Source organism: Salmo salar, chromosome 02 (genome assembly GCF_965601325.2).
Source record: "Salmo salar chromosome 02, fSalSal1, whole genome shotgun sequence".
In the NCBI taxonomy this organism is placed as follows: Eukaryota; Metazoa; Chordata; class Actinopteri; order Salmoniformes; family Salmonidae; genus Salmo; species Salmo salar.
Window position 1 is genome coordinate 44,666,257 of NC_138292.1, and position 20,162 is coordinate 44,686,418.

Sequence of the window (20,162 nt, forward strand, 5' to 3'; positions counted from 1 at the left end):
TCAGGAAAAGTGGGAGACGGTGAGACTATGAAGCTGTCCTTGGTTTACAGAATAAATCAGATTGCTAAATATGCAATGTATTACTATGTATGTAGGGTTTACACTTTTTGCACTATTCCATTGGTTCCATTGCAATAGGCAAGCTTCATCAAATGCAGCTAAAGTATAGAAAACAGAAAACAAATACTAGACCTAGCGTGAACCCAGCTCGGGGGTATTGAGAGCCTGTTACAAGGTCCAGTATGATATTCCCTAGTAAGTGTATGGTGGTGTCATCCTGGGACTTTCCTAAGGATACAGACCTTACCTAGGGAGCCTCTAAGACAGATGGGCCGGCCCTGTGCCTCTGACAAGACTGACGTAAATAGGCTTCCCACTGGGTAATCACACCAGCTCATCTCTCCCCAACGGAGACTGGAGGAGTGAAAATTAATCTCTCAGTTACGTCCTGTCCCAACAATAATAACATCATAACACTACGATAGGAATGGTTTTTCATCTGATCAAAACACTCATTTATTCAGACAATGGAAGTAGAAATGCTTATTAGTATTATTACGCCTTCATCAGGATTTACTTATTCTTACTTTGTTAGTAAAAAGTAACTATTAAAAGAAATACATTTATGATGGCCAATTTGTAGGCTGAATAGTGTGTCAGAAGACATTTAGTAGGCTGAATAGAGTGTCCGAAGACATTTTGTAGGCTGAATAGAGTGTCAGAAGACATTTAGTAGGCTGAATAGTGTCAGAAGACATTTAGTAGTCTGAATAGTGTCAGAAGACATTTAGTAGTCTGAATAGTGTCAGAAGACATTTAGTAGGCTGAATAGAGTGTCCGAAGACATTTTGTAGGCTGAATAGAGTGTCAGAAGACATTTAGTAGGCTGAATAGTGTCAGAAGACATTTAGTAGTCTGAATAGTGTCAGAAGACATTTAGTAGGCTGAATAGAGTGTCCGAAGACATTTAGTAGGCTGAATAGAGTGTCCGAAGACATTTAGTAGGCTGAATAGAGTGTCCGAAGACATTTAGTAGGCTGAATAGAGTGTCAGAAGACATTTAGTAGGCTGAATAGAGTGTCAGAAGACATTTAGTAATCTGAATAGTGTCAGAAGACATTTAGTAGGCTGAATAGAGTGTCAGAATACATTTAGTAGGCTGAATAGAGTGTCCGAAGACATTTAGTAGGCTGAATAGAGTGTCCGAAGACATTTAGTAGGCTGAATACAGTATCAGAAGACATTTAGTAGACTGAATAGAGTGTCCGAAGACATTTTGTAGGCTGAGTAGAGTGTCCGAAGACATTTAGTAGGCTGAATAGAGTGTCAGAAGACATTTAGTAGGCTGAATAGTGTCAGAAGACATTTAGTAGGCTGAATAGAGTGTCCGAAGACATTTAGTAGGCTGAATAGAGTGTCAGAAGACATTTAGTAGTCTGAATAGTGTCAGAAGACATTTTGTAGGCTGAATGGAGTGTCCGAAGACATTTAGTAGTCTGAATAGAGTGTCAGAAGACATTTAGTAGGCTGAATAGAGTGTCAGAAGACATTTAGTAGGCTGAATAGTGTCAGAAGACATTTAATAGGCTGAATAGAGTGTCAGAAGACATTTAGTAGTCTGAATAGAGTGTCAGAAGACATTTAGTAGGCTGAATAGAGTGTCAGAAGACATTTAGTAGCCTGAATAGTGTCAGAAGACATTTAGTAGGCTGAATAGAGTGTCCGAAGACATTTCGTAGACTGAGTAGAGTGTCAGAAGACATTTAGTAGTCTGAATAGTGTCAGAAGACATTTAATAGGCTGAATAGAGTGTCCGAAGACATTTAGTAGGCTGAATAGAGTGTCAAAAGACATTTAGTAGGCTGAATAGAGTGTCAGAAGACATTTAGTAGTCTGAATAGAGTGTCAGAAGACATTTAGTAGGCTGAATAGAGTGTCAGAAGACATTTAGTAGGCTGAATAGTGTCAGAAGACATTTAATAGGCTGAATAGAGTGTCAGAAGACATTTAGTAGTCTGAATAGAGTGTCAGAAGACATTTAGTAGGCTGAATAGAGTGTCAGAAGACATTTAGTAGCCTGAATAGTGTCAGAAGACATTTAGTAGGCTGAATAGAGTGTCCGAAGACATTTAGTAGGCTGAGTAGAGTGTCAGAAGACATTTAGTAGGCTGAATAGAGTGTCAGAAGACATTTAGTAGGCTGAATAGTGTCAGAAGACATTTAGTAGGCTGAATAGAGTGTCCGAAGACATTTCGTAGGCTGAGTAGAGTGTCAGAAGACATTTCGTAGGCTGAATAGAGTGTCAGAAGACATTTAGTAGGCTGAATAGAGTGTCCGAAGACATTTCGTAGGCTGAGTAGAGTGTCAGAAGACATTTAGTAGGCTGAATAGAGTGTCCGAAGACATTTAGTAGGCTGAATAGAGTGTCAGAAGACATTTAGTAGTCTGAATAGTGTCAGAAGACATTTAGTAGGCTGAATAGAGTGTCCGAAGACATTTAGTAGGCTGAATAGAGTTTCAGAAGACATTTAGTAGGCTGAATAGAGTGTCAGAAGACATTTAGTAGGCTGAATGGAGTGTCAGAAGACATTTAGTAGGCTGAATAGTGTCAGAAGACATTTAATAGGCTGAATAGAGTGTCAGAAGACATTTAGTAGTCTGAATAGAGTGTCAGAAGACATTTAGTAGGCTGAATAGAGTGTCAGAAGACATTTAGTAGCCTGAAGAGTGTCCGAAGACATTTAGTAGGCTGAATAGAGTGTCCGAAGACATTTAGTAGGCTGAATACAGTATCAGAAGACATTTAGTAGACTGAATAGAGTGTCCAAAGACATTTTGTAGGCTGAGTAGAGTGTCCGAAGACATTTAGTAGGCTGAATAGAGTGTCAGAAGACATTTAGTAGGCTGAATAGTGTCAGAAGACATTTAGTAGGCTGAATAGAGTGTCCGAAGACATTTAGTAGGCTGAATAGAGTGTCAGAAGACATTTAGTAGTCTGAATAGTGTCAGAAGACATTTAGTAGGCTGAATAGAGTGTCCGAAGACATTTAGTAGGCTGAATAGAGTGTCAGAAGACATTTAGTAGGCTGAATAGAGTGTCAGAAGACATTTAGTAGTCTGAATAGAGTGTCAGAAGACATTTAGTAGGCTGAATAGAGTGTCAGAAGACATTTAGTAGGCTGAATAGTGTCAGAAGACATTTAATAGGCTGAATAGAGTGTCAGAAGACATTTAGTAGGCTGAATAGAGTGTCAGAAGACATTTAGTAGTCTGAATAGAGTGTCAGAAGACATTTAGTAGGCTGAATAGAGTGTCAGAAGACATTTAGTAGGCTGAATAGTGTCAGAAGACATTTAATAGGCTGAATAGAGTGTCAGAAGACATTTAGTAGTCTGAATAGAGTGTCAGAAGACATTTAGTAGGCTGAATAGAGTGTCAGAAGACATTTAGTAGGCTGAATAGAGTGTCAGAAGACATTTAGTAGGCTAAATAGAGTGTCCGAAGACATTTCGTAGGCTGAGTAGAGTGTCAGAAGACATTTCGTAGGCTGAATAGAGTGTCAGAAGACATTTAGTAGGCTGAATAGAGTGTCCGAAGACATTTCGTAGGCTGAGTAGAGTGTCAGAAGACATTTAGTAGGCTGAATAGAGTATCCGAAGACATTTAGTAGGCTGAATAGAGTGTCAGAAGACATTTAGTAGGCTGAATAGTGTCAGAAGACATTTAGTAGTCTGAATAGTGTCAGAAGACATTTAGTAGGCTGAATAGTGTCAGAAGACATTTAGTAGGCTGAATAGAGTGTCCGAAGACATTTCGTAGGCTGAGTAGAGTGTCAGAAGACATTTAGTAGGCTGAATAGAGTGTCCGAAGACATTTAGTAGTCTGAATAGAGTGTCCGAAGACATTTAGTAGTCTGAATAGAGTGTCAGAAGACATTTAGTAGGCTGAATAGAGTGTCAGAAGACATTTAGTAGTCTGAATAGTGTCAGAAGACATTTAGTAGTCTGAATCAAGTGTCAGAAGACATTTAGTAGTCTGAATCAAGTGTCATAAGACATTTAGTAGGCCGAATAGAGTGTCAGAAGACATTTAGAGTGATTCAGACTTTGCCAAAACACTTATGATTGGCATCAAACACTAACCACACCCATTAACACATTTAACTGTGTGCAGAAATAGCAACAGACAGTGCATGTATTGTGACTCAGAAGCTTTTTGTTATTCATCTGGGTGTCTTAATTCAATCCTAGTTGTGTCACAGTACTCGTGGCAGAATCAGAGCATGTGGGGGTTTATAAAGGGTTTTCTTAGAGCAACTGGGCCATTTCATCTTTTCCTTAGGGTTTGGGTCTTTATGTGTGTGTGTGCGTGTGTGTTCAACTGGAGGATATGTTTAAATATTCAATAAATAGTGCACACGTCATGGTCAGTCTCCGAAAGATGAAAACTGATCTTGATCGCACAGCCAGGAAACCTAGTGTGCGATGACTGTCAGTCCAAACTAATCAGGAAATGGTGGAAACATCTCCCAAATGGACTCTGAGTGAGTTGGAAGACGGCGGCATGAGCAAGTGGGGTCATAGCACTCTCCTCCTGCATTAGCTGAAGTTAGAGCTCCTGAAACCGCAGGCATACCATACTCTCTTAAGGAGCACGGACCACCTCAATCAAATCATCCTTTCTCTCTCTCTCTCTCTCTCTCTCTCTCTCTCTCTCCCTCACACTCTCTCTCTTTTTGTCCTGAGAGCAACAATTGCTTTCGGGGCATGGAGGCCTAGGGGTCCCGGGCTCCTGCAGCAGCAGCCCAGCCGCTTTAAAGCACTCTTTCATAGGATATCAGAGCTGAAGGAGAGTCCAAAGAAAATAGCGCCGTTTCATGATTAGAGCCAGCTGTGGCTTTCTGCTCTGATGACTCATCTATTTTTTCTTTTTTTTCTTTTCTTTTTTTTGGGGTGGGGGGGGGGGTGGTTCTGAGCTGGCGTTTGAGAGGCCCAGCCAATGACACAGAGTCTCTTTTAATCGCCAGTTGTTTGTTTGGTTTTGGAGGGTATCCTACCCACAATCCATCTCACTACACCAACTCCTTTACTCATACACTCAGACATTCAGTTGCTCATTCAGCCACGTGGACCTACCTCACGTTTCTAATCTCTCCTCTCTCTCTCTCTCTCTCTCTCTCTCTTTCTCTCTCTCTCTCTTTTTCCAGTCCCGATAATAAAGACAGAACCGAATGATGAATATGAGCCTCTGGGGGCTCATTCCAAGCCTTACTATGGCCAACCCAGGCTCACTCCTATCATACCTGTGGGGGACGCTGACACCTGCCTGGTCGGGGTTTATCCTCCCTGCCCGCCTTGCCATGGCAGCATTGGCAGCATGCCCGCCTCCTCCCCCAGTTCCAGCCCAACACTGCACGACCTGTCCCCCGTGGCTTACCCCAAGTGCCTCTCCACCAGCCCTACGCATGCCCACAACGGTCTCTTGGCGTCCGCCATCCAGGAGACGCCAGGGCAGTGCCCAGCACCGCTGGTCTGCCCTTCCTCACCCGACCACGCTCCACTGGGCATGCTCCACTCCCAGGGCAGCAGCCCGCATCACCTTGGTAGCCCCGGTCCCCATGGCTACCACCCGCTCTACCCCAACAGCAGCCCCTCCACCTCCCCTGGGTCGCTCCCCTCCACTCCAGGGGGGGCAGCAGAGAGCCCGTTCGCCCAGGCACCACCTTACAGCCCTACCCAGGGACAGAGCCAGACCGAGGCCAGGATCAGCCCTCCCAGCCTGCTGCCGGTAGATGCCAGCCCCCCCTCCCTAGCCGTCACCGTCAAGCGGGAACCCCAGGATCTGGACCAGATGTACCTGGACGATGGTGAGTCACAAGAACAAGGTGTATCTACCTAGACCTGTCAATCAAAGCTCTCTATTAGCTAGTGACATCACATCATCATCGTCATTATCACATTAGTGTTGTTTTTCCTTATGAAAACACAGGGTCATAAAAAATACGATTCTCGTTTCTCTCTAGAACGTTCCATTTACAGTGCACATTACATTAACTTTACACCTTTGCTTATCTACACACCCACACCCACCCACACCCTTTCCCCCGCATCTCCCTCTTTCCTGGTGAATTGCAGCGCTATCAACCATGGGTTTACGTCAGATTTGTTAATTTTAGACATTCCAGATTCATTTTGTTTTTGCAACTACTGTGTATGTTGTCCGAGTTAATAGCGGCGTTATTTTAACAGTCAATTGGGCCTTGATGGGATTTCGAAACAATCTGTCAAAACATCAGAAGCAGCGAGGTCAGGCAGGGAGCAAGAGAACAAAAACAGTGGCGCGCGCGTGCCGGCCCCGACTGTTGACACAAGGACTAATGAAGGAAGCAAAACAATGGGTAGGGGTTTCCTGAGCTGCAACGCTTTTTTCCCCCTCGCTGCGAGGGATGTCAAGAGGCAGGAGGCACTTTGTTTTCCCATGTTTTCCCTGCGGAGGGTGTAGTGTTGGAGCTGACGTCATCGAGGGAGCCTGGGGAGGCTGGGGGGTCACCTGAGCCCCACTGGATGTGAGCCCAGGCACAGCCAGGGGAATGGAGGAACGCAGCATTTGTATGTAGACCCCCTATTAACTCTCCATGTGCCCCCCTCCTCATAATCGTCCCTCCCTCTGGTCACTCCCAGCCTGTTATGGCCCTGTCGGGGTTGCTCATCACATTGTTGTTATGCTCTGATTGTGTGGTGCGCGGCATCCGTGGCGGTATGCCAGTAGAGATAAAGTCCCCCTGCATCCAAACAGGGGGAACAAGGCGAGTCCCCACTCAACTTAGGAACAGCACTCTTCCTGTGCACCTTTTGTTTCACTCCTACTGTAAACATTTGGGGCGGCAGGTATCCTAGTGGTTAGAGCGTTGGACTTGTAACCGAAAGGTTGCAAGATCAAATCCCCGAACTGTCGTTCTTCCCCTGAACAAGGCAGTTAACCCACTGTTCCTAGGCTGTCATTGAAAATAAGAATTTGTTCTTAACTGACTTGTGTAGTTAAACAAAGATAACATTTAAATAAAAAAGTGTGTGTCTGTGTCTGTGTGTGTGTGTGTGTGTGTGTGCACAGGGGTGATGGGCATTGGGGATCAAGGGGTTTAGTAGCAGAGTTGTAATTGAGTTGAAATGTGGTTGTCAGCAAATCTGTCCATCCTGATTAGTCCTCACCTCGTAAACAGACAATAGCGAGAAGTGAGGATGTCTGCCTCTATAAAACGAGCACAACACTCAAATAGGCTGTTCTACAAGTCTTTGTCACTTGACACATCCAGAACTAGCATTTATCTTCTGACTCCGCGCCAGCTCCTGACATATTTCCCCTTACAGTGCGTTGAAACAAGAGGACACTGGAGCTAAATTACGATTAGCATTGGCATGTACAGTACATGTCTAATTCCTTTTCAAACTTCTCAGCAGTTATGGAAGGCAAAGGAGCCAGAGCATGAGAATTAATCGAATAAGAGTGAAACCCAAGCTTTATTTTGCGCTAGGTAAAAGGTTGTTAGGGGGTCATTTTACGCCATCATTTGTACAGTATGGAAATATTCAACGTTTGCCTTCTGCTAAAGTTATAACCCTTAAGTAGTAACCATGTCTTCATGCTCCACCACCCCATCCACTGTCACTTTAGCGGTGCCCATATCTGGGGACCCAGTGGCCAAGTGTTATTGGGCCTGTGATTACAGATGCATTAGAGACTCACAGGAATGCGTATTGATTGGCAGAGGCCTACCAAGGCGTCCCTGGTAAAACCTTGGTGCACTGCAATCTCGCCTCATCTAATGTCTTGAATAAGCATCTGTGGTGGGCTAACTGTGCTCCTGGAGTACCGGTAAGTGTGTGGTGGTAACAGCATACTCCAAAGGCATCTGCACGCTGTACCGCTCAGGCCCTCCGGCCCCATTCCAGACCCCTCAAATGAGCCTGGGATAAAAATAAATTAGAGCTGGGAGAAGTCGGCGAGTGGCGAGCTCCCTTTCCACAGTCATTACCGTCCGTTAATTATCGTATGTTAGCGAGCTGCTCCATTAGAGGGGCGACGGTAGGGGATGACCTCACCAGGTGGTTGGGCGGGCGGTGGTGATTTAGCGTTAGCCGCGTAGCATAGTGCCCCACCCTGACCTGTTTGGAGCCAGTGGTTTGAGCTCTGCAGCGGGACAACACTTGAGCTTCCCCAGAGTGGAGCACCTCCCACGCCCAGGTCTCGGCCAGAGGAAATGTCTCTCACTGGCCTTCGGCTCGCACGGCTAACCCAGCCCCCGAGAAATCACTCAACCTATCAACAGGCTAAGCTACTGTATCACAAGGAGCTCTGTTGTCAGTGTGGGGTAGATATGTAGGAGATCTAGAGGGGGAGGGGATAACAAGTTTAACATAAGCCCCTCTAACTGCCCTTCAACTCCCTAACCCCCTAACCCCCTCCCAGCTAGCACCACTTCATCCACTACTTCTGTGATGGAGCATTGGAGCCTCGAGGCTAGCTAACTGCAGGACATTATGCACCGTCTGTCTGTAAAAGGGTGCCCCAAGGCTTTTTGGGTAATGTCCAGGATTGTATTTAAATTGATGAATGATCAGTTGGCTTGTGCTGGGGATGTATTTAGGACCGCTGGCCTGCGGCTGCCATTGGTTCGCTGCAGCAGGGATCTGTCTGTCTCACGATAGCCTGGAGAGTTAAGGGAGCGAATTAACCTGGACCAATGTCCATAGATTGATGTTTAGGGGGAATGGAAGCAGAATTCATTTGGGGGAATGTATGTTAAAGTGAATTTTCAAAAGCTAGCCCTAGAGCTCTTTGTATTGTTTTTGGCCCATTGTCATATGCCAAACGCAATATATACATATTTAATGTGAGGTTTACATTTAAACAGAAGTTTCTCAAGTAAAAAAATACCTTTCACGTTGACTCATACCCCTCGCTCTCTCTAATCCGGGGCGGGTTTACAATGTCATGCAAACGGCATCAATAAAAACAATAGAAGTTATGAAGAATGAGGAGGGCAGTATATTTACGCTTGCCTTGTTAGCCTGGCTAATTAACCCATAAAACAGGGGGCTGTGATGACGCCACGTTTTGTCACACGTCCTAGCCGAGTTGCAGTTGCGGGTGACATCATTACCCCCTCCCGTCACACGCCCACACATATCCGCTCTGATCCTAGACTTGGCTGCTGTTTACACAGAGGAAGGCTTTGAGCCACATTACGAACCCCCAGTCCTCGAACCAGGGTGCTCATGAAGGCCTCTTTGTGCCTGTATATGTGTGTGTGTGTGTGTTTCTCTGTGTGTGTGTGTGCGTGTGCACGCGCGTGTGTGTACGTGTACGTGCACACATGTGTGTAATGCAGTCGTAGTATACCAGCCTGGACATCTGACGGATCCAGCAAGGTTACCGCTGTGTGTCTTCTCTCATTAGCTTCTGGTGTGATGGGTGATATCATGAAGCACAGCTGAACCTGCACAGGGCTAAGGCTAATCAGCCAGCCAGACTCTTGCCATCTGGTTACAGCTGAATACAGAGGGGCCTTATTCACCCACATGAGAAAAACACAACCAAATGTACACTGCTGATTTCTGACACTTGACATGTGTATTCTGATTGCCTTATATTTCAGGGTCAGCTTTCCAGTAGTTGTTTCCTCCTCAACTCAAGTTTTCTACAATTGAAATGAAATACCCTTTTTTTTATCGAAACTGAAAACAGACCCGATGTTGCATGAGGGCAGACGTCAGTGGCAACAGGTTTCTAGACAGACCTCATCTTTCCTCCCTCTCTTTCTCTCTCCCTCTCTCTCTCGCTCTCTCTCTCTCCCCCTTTATCCATTCCCCAACAACAATAGAGAATTCTAACATTTCTGAGGATCCCCGTCCGCCACCATTCCCCTCCAACGGCAACTCAAGCTTTTCTCATGGAAACTTTTACACATCTTGGCAAGGTGCCCAGACCCCAGGACTCTGCAAAACCCCTAATGATGATTGAGAGTGTGTCCGCACCGCTCTGAAAACATGCTGAGTCTCTAACATCGGAGTGTGTGTCGCGAGACTGGCGCGGAGTTGGGGGTGAGGGGGTTCATTAAAGAAGCTGCGGCTGGGGTGGGGGGTGTCTAATGGGATGGAATCTCTGAGCTGCTGTTATTGAGTTGCTCGTGTGTGTTTGTGTGCGTGTGCGTGTGTGTGTGCGTGTGCGTGCTTCCACGCGTGCGTCCTGCCTGCATGTGTGTGTGTGTCTGCAAGCCTGCCTGTGTGTGTGCGAGGAGTCAAGGTAGACCATCTGACGGTCAGCCGTTAGTGGTTAGAGCCTGTGCTTTCACCACACTCGCCCTTTGACCCCCAGCTCTGCTGGGAGGGGGCAGAGCCTGGGCTAATAGAGGCTGAAGAGCAATACTCTCTGTTGGTTAAGTGCAGTGTCAAGACCTCCTATCCCCATGGCTTATGCTTCATGTTATTGACAGGTATAATAGAAGGGGGATGGCTTGTTTATTATTTATGGCTTCAGAGAGGATGTGGACTTTTTAATATTGCTATTATGGCTGCGTTTTTCATGTTAGGAATCTTGTTTTCCTGGCAAGACCTTGAACTGATGGTGGATAAAGGAGGGTGTAGGCTTTTGGAAGTTTTATAATGGGAGGAAAAAAGAATACACGGCCATATGGATAGGCCTCTGAGAGCCATTGACCGCTTAGAAGATGGTTAGAGAGACAATGAAGATCACTAGGACATTGTATCAACTGCAGATTTCTCCTAGTGGAATCAAAACCATGTCTTGTACCCTGCGATTTAAACAAATATTTTTCTCATTTTTCTATTGTTATCATAGACTGGCCCAATGTATTATTAGTCACGCTGAATATCCTTTCTTTGCTTGTCACATTACTTACGCATATAGTAGGAAATGATATGCAATGACTTAGAAATAGGATTAAGTCTAAAGCAAGGAAGTCCAAAGCAAGGAGAGATATCTTCACTCCTTACACTTTTAATGTAACTATTTGATGTTCTGTAATATAATAAATGCATGCTAGACTCAATGAAAACCTGGATTCAGAATAGACCATGATCTCATGGTCATAGCGAGATCCCATCACGCTTTGACGAATAGGTTACCTTTGCACTGTGTGTGCGTGTGTGTGTGAGAAGCACCTTGGATTACCTTTAGCACCGTGTTCTGTTTCCTCTCAGTGTGCTTTTATCCCTGTCCTCTTGGCCAGGCTTGAGAAGCTCTCTGGTTGCTGTTTGGGACCAGCTGCTTTCTACACGTTTCCCCCTATTATGACATGTCACCGTATTATAGGCTCTCTGATCCAAGATAATGAGGAAAGGGGAAATATTCCTATTTAAGTGGTTACATATAATGGTGGAAGTATGATAGGCTGTCACCATCGAGCTTTGAATTGCAGTATCCTTGTAGTAAACTCATAAGGAAGGTGATAGGTGGGATGAGCTGTACGAAGACTCTAACTTTAAACATACTATATGGAAGTTAGAGGATTTTTTTGTATTCACGAATATAACATTCATCCATTTCTTATCTAATAAGACCACCCAAATCCTTAGTTTTAAGCTAACAATGTATGCTTTTGCTCATGGGTGTGGGAATATGTGTCCCGCTCTGTCCAATTAGGTCATTTCTGGGCAATATTTATATTTAAGGGACCCCTTTTGTCTCAAGAGCACCCCCAAAGATAAAAGTTCTGTATATTCTCTTTAAATGTCAACCTATTATGTTCCATTGGGCTCTGGGTGTTTTCAAATGTGTCCCTACAGGCCCAGCAGCTTAACCGCAGTAGTCTGCTGCGCTTTCAGCCGCTCCGTCATAATATCCACAGTCACTGTGAAAGAATCCATCTACCACGTAACTGCAGCTCTATATCTAAACAAATTGGGTCTCTCCATGTCAGAGGCCTGATGTAATTAGATGCGAGACCAGATTTCCTTTTTAATGGGTTTTGTGTTTATGAAGGAATGCTCAGATGTCAGGAATGCTTCTAGACGATTTGCTACTGTGAGTGTCTGATTGTTGTCTAATTATTCCATGCTGTGCGCACACGGTTAGGTACAGTAGGTGAACTGATCCAGGTAGAAGCCAATCTATGGCATCACAAACTCCAGTTCTTTGAAGAGTGGCCAATTGACACTGTGGCTTGCTGTGCTTTCTCATAATTGATCTAATGAAAGTAAGGAGTGTGTGTGCGGGTGCGCGCGAGTGTGTGTGTGCGTCGGTAGGACTTTTCATTACTCTATCATTTGTACTTGCCTGGATGGGCATGTGATGTGTGTTTATGCAGATTCTCCTGACGCAGCCGTTTAGATGGCTGGTTTCTGTGGCTTGCATTCTGAGGCTCCGAGAGTACACATTCAGAAGCCGCCGAGCCACGCGAATCGCAGCGGGTCAAGCCCCAAAGAGAGGCCTGTGGCTTGGCCTGGGATGGGCCATGCATCTGGGTGAAGTGGTGGGGGTGGTACCCCAGCACCCCATAGTCCCATGCATTCTCTCCACAGCATCTAAAGATGATTGATGTGCATGTGGTTTACAACACTGACAGGATGATCTATATTATTCTCCTCAGGCTTTGATTGACTCCCATATGACTCCCTTTTGGCCTGTGAGCCGTTGAGGTTATCTGTAGCCTGGCAAAGCCATTATACTAGATATGATTGTAGCTTCCTCTGCTCCAGACCACTAACATATTGGCTTCTGAATGGTACACGGTAAATCTTTTCTCACTGCTGGGATTGTCTGCAGGCACACACACAACACACAATCTACGCCCACACGTAGATACACACACACAGACAGACAAACACAGATTCCTGTGTTAAGTCCCCCTTTACAAAGCGGGTCTGCCACTGCCACACTGTAAGTCCTCACTCTCACACTCTACATACCGGTGAGTTTTTAGTTTGTTGGGGAAGGTAAATACCTGTGGCATCAATAAACAGAAGCAGATCTCTCATTTCAGACTCGTTTATAATAGGCGCCATCTGAAATGTATTAGCTTAGTGAAATAGTATCCTGTAGTGACGGATGTCAACAGAAGAGGGCTGTTCCAGCCAGGCAGGATAGAGAATGACGTGGGGTTTGCTGCTCTTGGCAAGCACCCCATCTTCACTGTGTTTGGCTGAGGGGAGGGAGTGAAAGCGGGGGTAAAGGAAGAGGAAGGGGAGAGAGAGAGATGGGGAGAGAGAGAAGAGAGAGAGAGATGGGGAGAGAGAGAGAGAGAGAGAGAGAGATGGGGAGAGAGAGAGATGTGGAGAGAGAGAGAGAGAGAGATGGGGAGAGAGAGATGTGGAGAGAGAGAGAGAGAAGAGGGAGATGGGGACAGAGAGGAGAGAGAGAGAGTGGGGAAGAACAAGTAGTCCCCCAGTAGCTTCTGACACTGGCCTATATACTAACTGCACATCACCCCGTGTTTCAATGGTGCAGGCCGTTACACAAATCATACTCTACACAGATGTTTCAACAGAGAGGAAAGGAGTTTTCTCGTATACACATTTATAATCGTGCAGTTATTTATCGATTTCTTCTGTATTTCTTTCTGTAATCATGTCAAGTTTTAGCATCAGGATCACGGGAGATATTTTCTACTTTAGAGTATATATTTTCCTTGTGGAATGAGAATCGTAGATATAGAAAGAGACAGAGAGAGAGAGAGAGAGACAGAGAGAGAGACAGAGAGAGGGAGAGCGAGAGAGACAGAGTATATGTACTGTACGCACGCATGACTGTAACACACTGGGCACAGACCACAGTTCAACATCTAGTTTTTATTTACATTTGGTTGAGTTGTGAATCCAACGTAAAGTCAACAATAAATGTCACCATGTCAACGGATTTAGGTTAAAAGATGATGAAAAAAAGAAAATTAAAGTGGAAAACCACACTACAGGCTGATCCAACTTTGATGTAATGTCCTTAAAACAAGTCAAAATGAGGCTCAGTAGTGTGTGTGGCCTCCACGTGCCTCTATGACCTCCCTACAAGGCCTGGGCATGCTCCTGATGAGGTGGCGGATGGTCTCCTGAGGGATCTCCTCCCAGACCTGGACGAAAGCATCCGCCAACTCCTGGACAGTCTGTGGTGCAAATTGGCGTTGGTGGATGGAACAAGACATGATGTCCCAGATGTGCTCAATTGGATTCAGGTCTGGGGAACGGGCGGGCCAGTCCATAGCATCAATGCCTTCCTCTTGCAGGAACTGCTGACACACTCCAGCCACATGAGGTCTAGCATTGTCTTGCATTAGGAGGAACCCAGGGCCAACCGCACCAGCATCACAAGGGGTCTGAGGATTTCATCTCGGTACCTAATGGCAGTCAGGCTACCTCTGGCGAGCACATGGAGGGCTGTGCGGCCCCCCAAAGAAATGCCACCCCACACCATGACTGACCCACCGCCAAACCGGTCATGCTGGAGGATGTTGCAGGCAGCAGAACGTTCTCTACGGCGTCTCCAGACTCCTTCTGCTCCTCCTTGCACAAAGGCGGAGGTAGTGGTCCTGCTGCTGGGTTGTTGCCCTCCTACGGCCTCCTCCACGTCTCCTGATGTACTGGCCTGTCTCCTGGTAGCGCCTCCATGCTCTGGACACTACGCTGACAGACACAGCAAACCTTCAACACCTGCTTAGATCCAGGGATATTCAGTCAGACACGGACAGGGCAGACTCACAAGATGCTTGTCGACCAGAGAAAACTTAGTGGGGAAGAAGTGGAGAACAGACATACTGAGAGTGAGAGGGGAAAATGTGAGAGTGAAGCAAGAAGCACGCAATCTCTGGTTAGATTCCCTGGCAGTTTCTCCCGATGCCCCTGTACTTCACACACTTGCTTCTGACTGGGCTGAAGCTGTTATTAACTGAATCGATAGAAGTCTAAGAAATAAAAACACGGCTCAGAGTGGAGGAGTGTATTTCTCTCTCTATTTCTCGTTTTCCCACTGAGCACCTGTAGAGCAGAGAATTACCAAGCTGAGGTTGAATGAGTTTACTTTTAAGGATCCTTCAGAAGCGGTGAGCGTTCAGTGTCCCATTGCTGGCTTATTATGAACCATGGAAGATATACATCTCAATTAGTCCCTCGATCCCCAGACTGACCTCTTTCTCTCATACTACAATTTGAAGTTCTCATCTCTATATTAACATGTATAGAAGGTGGAAGCTAAGCTAACCCTGTCTACTGCCATACCTCACGAAGAGGTAAGACCTCTAAGAGCTAGTCTGGGGAGTCCAGGTTAAAACTGATGGTGATATGAGATTGCAAAGCTGCGCTCTTTAAAAGGTTAGTTTATTTTTCTTTAGATGGGTAAATTGAGATTTTCTCTGTTAGGTTTTATAATTCGCTCATGTCAAACCTGCTCGCACGTTCCTCGTGTCAGATAAAGTCAGTTGTTAAATGCTCCAAGTGAGCGGCGATGTCACATATGTTTTAATTGAATCAGCAAGATTTACTGTATTTAGGAAAAAAAGAGCAGGACTCCCTCTCTGCTAAGACGTTCATGTGGCGAACTCCCCAAGGGATGGCAAGCATTAAATCTACAGGTGTGTTACTTCGTCGTAAGAAGGAGACCAAGGTGCAGCGTGGTAAGCGTACATCTTTCTTTATTTAGATGAACACCGACAAAACAAAGAAAATACAAAACCGACCGTAAAGTTCTGCAGGCTTAACAGCAGCTATACAAAAACAAGATCCCACAATCACAGGTGGGAAAAAGGGCTGCCTAAGTATGATCCCCAATCAGAGACAACGAGAAACAGCTGCCTCTGATTGGGAACCATACTAGGCCAACAAAGAAATAGGAACATAGATATGCCCACCCAAATCACACCCTGACCTAACAAAATAGAGAATAAAAAAGGCTCTCTAAGGTCAGAGCGTGACAGTACCCCCCCCCCCCCCCAAAGGTGCGGACTCCGAAAGCAAACCTGAACATACAGGGGAGGGTCCGGGTGGGCATCTCCTCTCGGTGGAGGCTCCTGTGCGGGACGCAGACCCCGCTCCGCTTGAGGCTCCCCCCACTTCCTTGGAACCGGACCGTGGATCGTCGCCGGAGGGACTGGACCATAGATCGTCGCCAGAGGCTCTGAACTGCCGACCACCGCTGGAGACTCTGGACTGCAGACCGCCGCTGGAGACTCTGGACTGCAGACCGTGCAATGGATCATCACTGGAGGCTTCGTGCCATGGATCACCACTGGAGGCTTCGGGCCATGGATCATCACTGGAGGCTTCATGCCATGGATCATCACTGGAGGCTTCGAGCCATGGATCATCACTGGAGGCTCCGGGCCATGGATCATCACTGGAGGCTCCGGGCCATGGATCATCACTGGAGGCTCTGGGCCATGGATCATCACTGCAGGATTCGTGCCATGGATCATCACTGCAGGATTCGTGCCATGGATCATCACTGGAGGCTTGGTGCGTGATGCCGGAACAGGGCGTACCAGGCTGGGGAGATGCACTGGAGACCGAGTGCGTGGAGCAGGCACAGGACGTACCGGGCTGAGGAGACGCACTGGAGACCGGGTGCGCAGAGCTGGCACAGGATATACTGGGCTGTGTAGGCGCACTGGAGGTCTGGAGCGTAGGGCTGGCACAATCCGTCCTAGCTGGATACTCACTTTAGCCCGTCAAGTGCGGGGCGCTGGCACAGGACGCACTGGGCTGTGAAGGCGCACTGGCGACACAGTGCGTAGAGCCGGCGCAGGATATCCTGGACCGAGGAGACGTACTGGAGACCAGGAGCGCTGAGCCGGCACAACCCATCCTGGCTGAATGCCCACTCTAGCCCGGCAAATGCGGGGAGCCGGCAACAAACGTACCGGGTTGTGAATGCGCACTGGAGATACAGTGCGTATCACCGCATAACACGGTGCCTGACTGGTCACACGCTCCCCACGGTAAGCATGGGGAGTTGGCTCAGGTCTAAACCCTGACTCCGCCAATCTCCCCGTGTAACCCCCCCCCCAAAAAAATGTTAGAGCTGCCTCTCGGGCTTCCGTTGTCGTTCTAACTCCTCGTATCGTCGCCGTTCCTCTCTTGCTGCCTCCAACTGCTCCCTTGAAAGGCGATACTCTCCAATTCGTGTCCAGGGCCCTGCTCCACTCATGATCTCCTCCCATGTCCACTCATCCTGGCCACGCTGCTTGGTCCGTTTTTGGTGGGATCTTCTGTTACGTTCATCGTAAGAAGGAGACCAAGGTGCAGCGTGGTAAGCGTACATCTTTCTTTATTTAGATGAACACCGACAAAACAAATAAAATACAAAACCGACCGTAAAGTTCTGCAGGCTTAACAGCAGCTATACAAAAACAAGATCCCACAATCACAGGTGGGAAAAAGGGCTGCCTAAGTATGATCCCCAATCAGAGACAACGAGAAACAGCTGCCTCTGATTGGGAAGCATACTAGGCCAACAAAGAAATAGGAACATAGATATGCCCACCTAAATCACACCCTGACCTAACAAAATAGAGAATAAAAAAGGCTCTCTAAGGTCAGAGCGTGACAAGGTGATGAAATCGTATGGCCATAATCAGTTGAAACCGGCTGCTATAATTTACCAGTGACGGCTCAGATAGGTTTTTGTTTGTTTGTGTGTGTGTGTGTGTGTCTGTCTGTGTGTGTTAGTTTGCATGTGGGTGCATGGTTGCTGTGACGTGTGTAGGAAGAAGTTGGAACAGATATCCTGGGATCCATATAGATGTTATATTATCTAGGATGGCTGGATGGATCAGAACCTCCAGATGTAGGAAGGTTGTCTGTCTGCACACTAGGTCAATTTAAAAAAGAGGTTGGCGTGAGGAGAGGACTTGCCAAGCCAACCCTTCCCTTTAACCCTAGCCCAGGTAAGTAAGTCCATGAGTCACCCTAAGTTTACCCTTTTACCTCTCAGTCTACCAATCATAGCAGGTGGGAGACGATTTCAAACAGTGCAGACTCAGAGCAGATTCCAGGTCAGTGGAATGAGAGTAAATCAGATCTGAGACTTACAGTAAATATAAGTCTGACCCTGTAGGTCAGCTGCGAGATCTCAGCAGGAGTGTTGGAGACGAGAGACGTTTCTCTGCACTGCTTGAGCCTTTTGTGGATTTAGTGTCCATCCTGAGTTTTAGTGCTGCGCTGTGATGTGCCGTGACTCCTGGAAGTTCCTCATGGCAAGGTCTTCACTGTATATCCAACATTGCGAGGCAGATTGAGACAATATCCCTGCTGGCATTGGGATGGGTCGCTCCAGGAGTATATTTTCAAGTTCAAGGGCTCCCTTTCATAATGCATGAAAGAGATGGCGAAGAACAGTAGCTCATACCTCTTCACCGAGATGGAAAGAGCAACAGTCCGGTCGAAGGCCAAGCTCCAGGCTCTCCACACACACACACATACACGCACACACACGTACACTCAAACGACAAGGTACCTCTCTAAGCCTTATGTCTATGATAGACAGGGGCTAATAAAACGTGCACTAAAGGTAAGCCTTTTTGGATGCAGGGAATGTGGTTTTCTAGATAAAACGTGGATTCTGAAATCCCACATTACAACTGACAGGGAACAGGTGATTTAAAGAGGCAGAATACAAATGCTGATGTCATAAATCCCATTATATGCAGGTGTACGGCCAAAATCTCACTCAGATGGTTGTAATCTAGCAAAGTATGATCGCTTCAATATGTCCATGCTTTTCCGCCATATTCAAAAAGTGAGATCTCTATCCATGTGCATTAGCCACTGCTGCCTCATGCCTTTCCAATTCACTATCAATCAGACCGACCATATCTGATAGCCATCGTTATTTTAGCATGAAACTTTTAGTCAATGAGGCATGCTGAACGTTTTTAATCTGTCTCCTTTCATATCTCCACCATGCAGACGTGTGATTCACTCACTTTCACACTCAGATACTTTTCGACGTTGTGGTTAGTTGGGCTTGGTTGTGCTTTATTGCAGCTTTAAACATAAATAAACACATATCGCATTACTATAGCATGCAGAATGAGATGAACCCCTGTTTTAATTTTACTACCAAATATATCATGAAATCTTGGTACCACTGCTTTACTTTGTACGGTTAGTATTAGAGAAACTGGGAGAGGACACAAGCGAAGACAATCAAGTGACTTATTTCAGTCCATCAGTGATGAGCTCACAGGAGAGCAGCCCTAACCATGTAAACACCTCCCCAGCCTCGTCCCCGGAGACGGGCCCCACCGAACACACCCACCGCCCCCAGGGCCATAGAGGAAGTGGAGAGGAGGAGAGGAACGGGTGGTGGCGGCATCTCACAGAGAAGTAAGATAGGGAGGAGAGGCAGCGGTAGCAACACACCATAGAAGATCAAAGAGAAAGTGCCTTGCCAAAACAAGCAAAACAGTGTCGGATGGTTTTCAGTGAAAAATCTGTTGTTTTTAGATTGGCTGTCTAATTTTGGGGTGGCTGGCAGAGATGGCTATTGTTTTTTCAGCCTGTTTCGGTCTGTGATGCAGGGGTTGCAGCCCTCTGGCTACTGCCTGGTGTTTTCCGTCCGGGCTGAGCACCGAGAAGACGCTCACTAGCTCTCTAGGGTCCCACTCGTTTAGCCTGGCAACGAGCGGGCTTCATCTGACTTCAGAGACCAAGAAAGCAAGCTGTCTGAGATGAGGAGCACATCAGAGACTCACGTAGGAAGACACAGGTAGAGATGAGATAAGATGAGAGCAGCACTTCGCTTTATCTCACTTTATCTCCCCACTCCCTGCTCTCCGCCGCTCCACATGGTATTAAGAAACAAATGGCTTTGCCATTTTTCAAAGCTGTTCTCCTTGGAGCAATACTCAGAGGTCCGGCAAGCAGTAGCAGCCATCAGAGGAAAGTATTCCTGGAGATCCAAGGACTACCGCTCTCCCTCTCTCCGCCAGCGTGGCTCAGCCTCAGCCTCTGTTAACCATTACTCCTCTCCCCCCGTTCTCTCCTCCCCCCTTACCATTGGTCTGCACCTTGGCAGTGAAGGAAGCGGACTGGCCGAGGCCCAGGGCACACAGCGACGTCTGCGCAGTGGCCCAGCTGCTGCCGGAAGGGTTGTAAAACTCGAGCAGAGACCCTCACAGTCGACTCCAGCTACCCCCCCCCCCCCCCCCGCGCCTCTCTCGG

General features: G+C 46.7%; 1 protein-coding gene across 2 annotated transcripts in view; it reads left to right on the plus strand.

The window, feature by feature from the left end:
- The window catches only part of LOC106583607 (nuclear factor of activated T-cells, cytoplasmic 1), a 71,190-nt gene that overhangs the window by 42,948 nt on the left and 8,080 nt on the right, over positions 1–20,162 (plus strand). For both annotated transcript variants that reach the window (XM_014167982.3, XM_014167993.3), the window contains exon 9: positions 5,207–5,866. In XM_014167982.3, the coding sequence (XP_014023457.1) occupies positions 5,207–5,866 (660 nt within the window). The remainder of the gene's footprint in view (positions 1–5,206; positions 5,867–20,162) is intronic.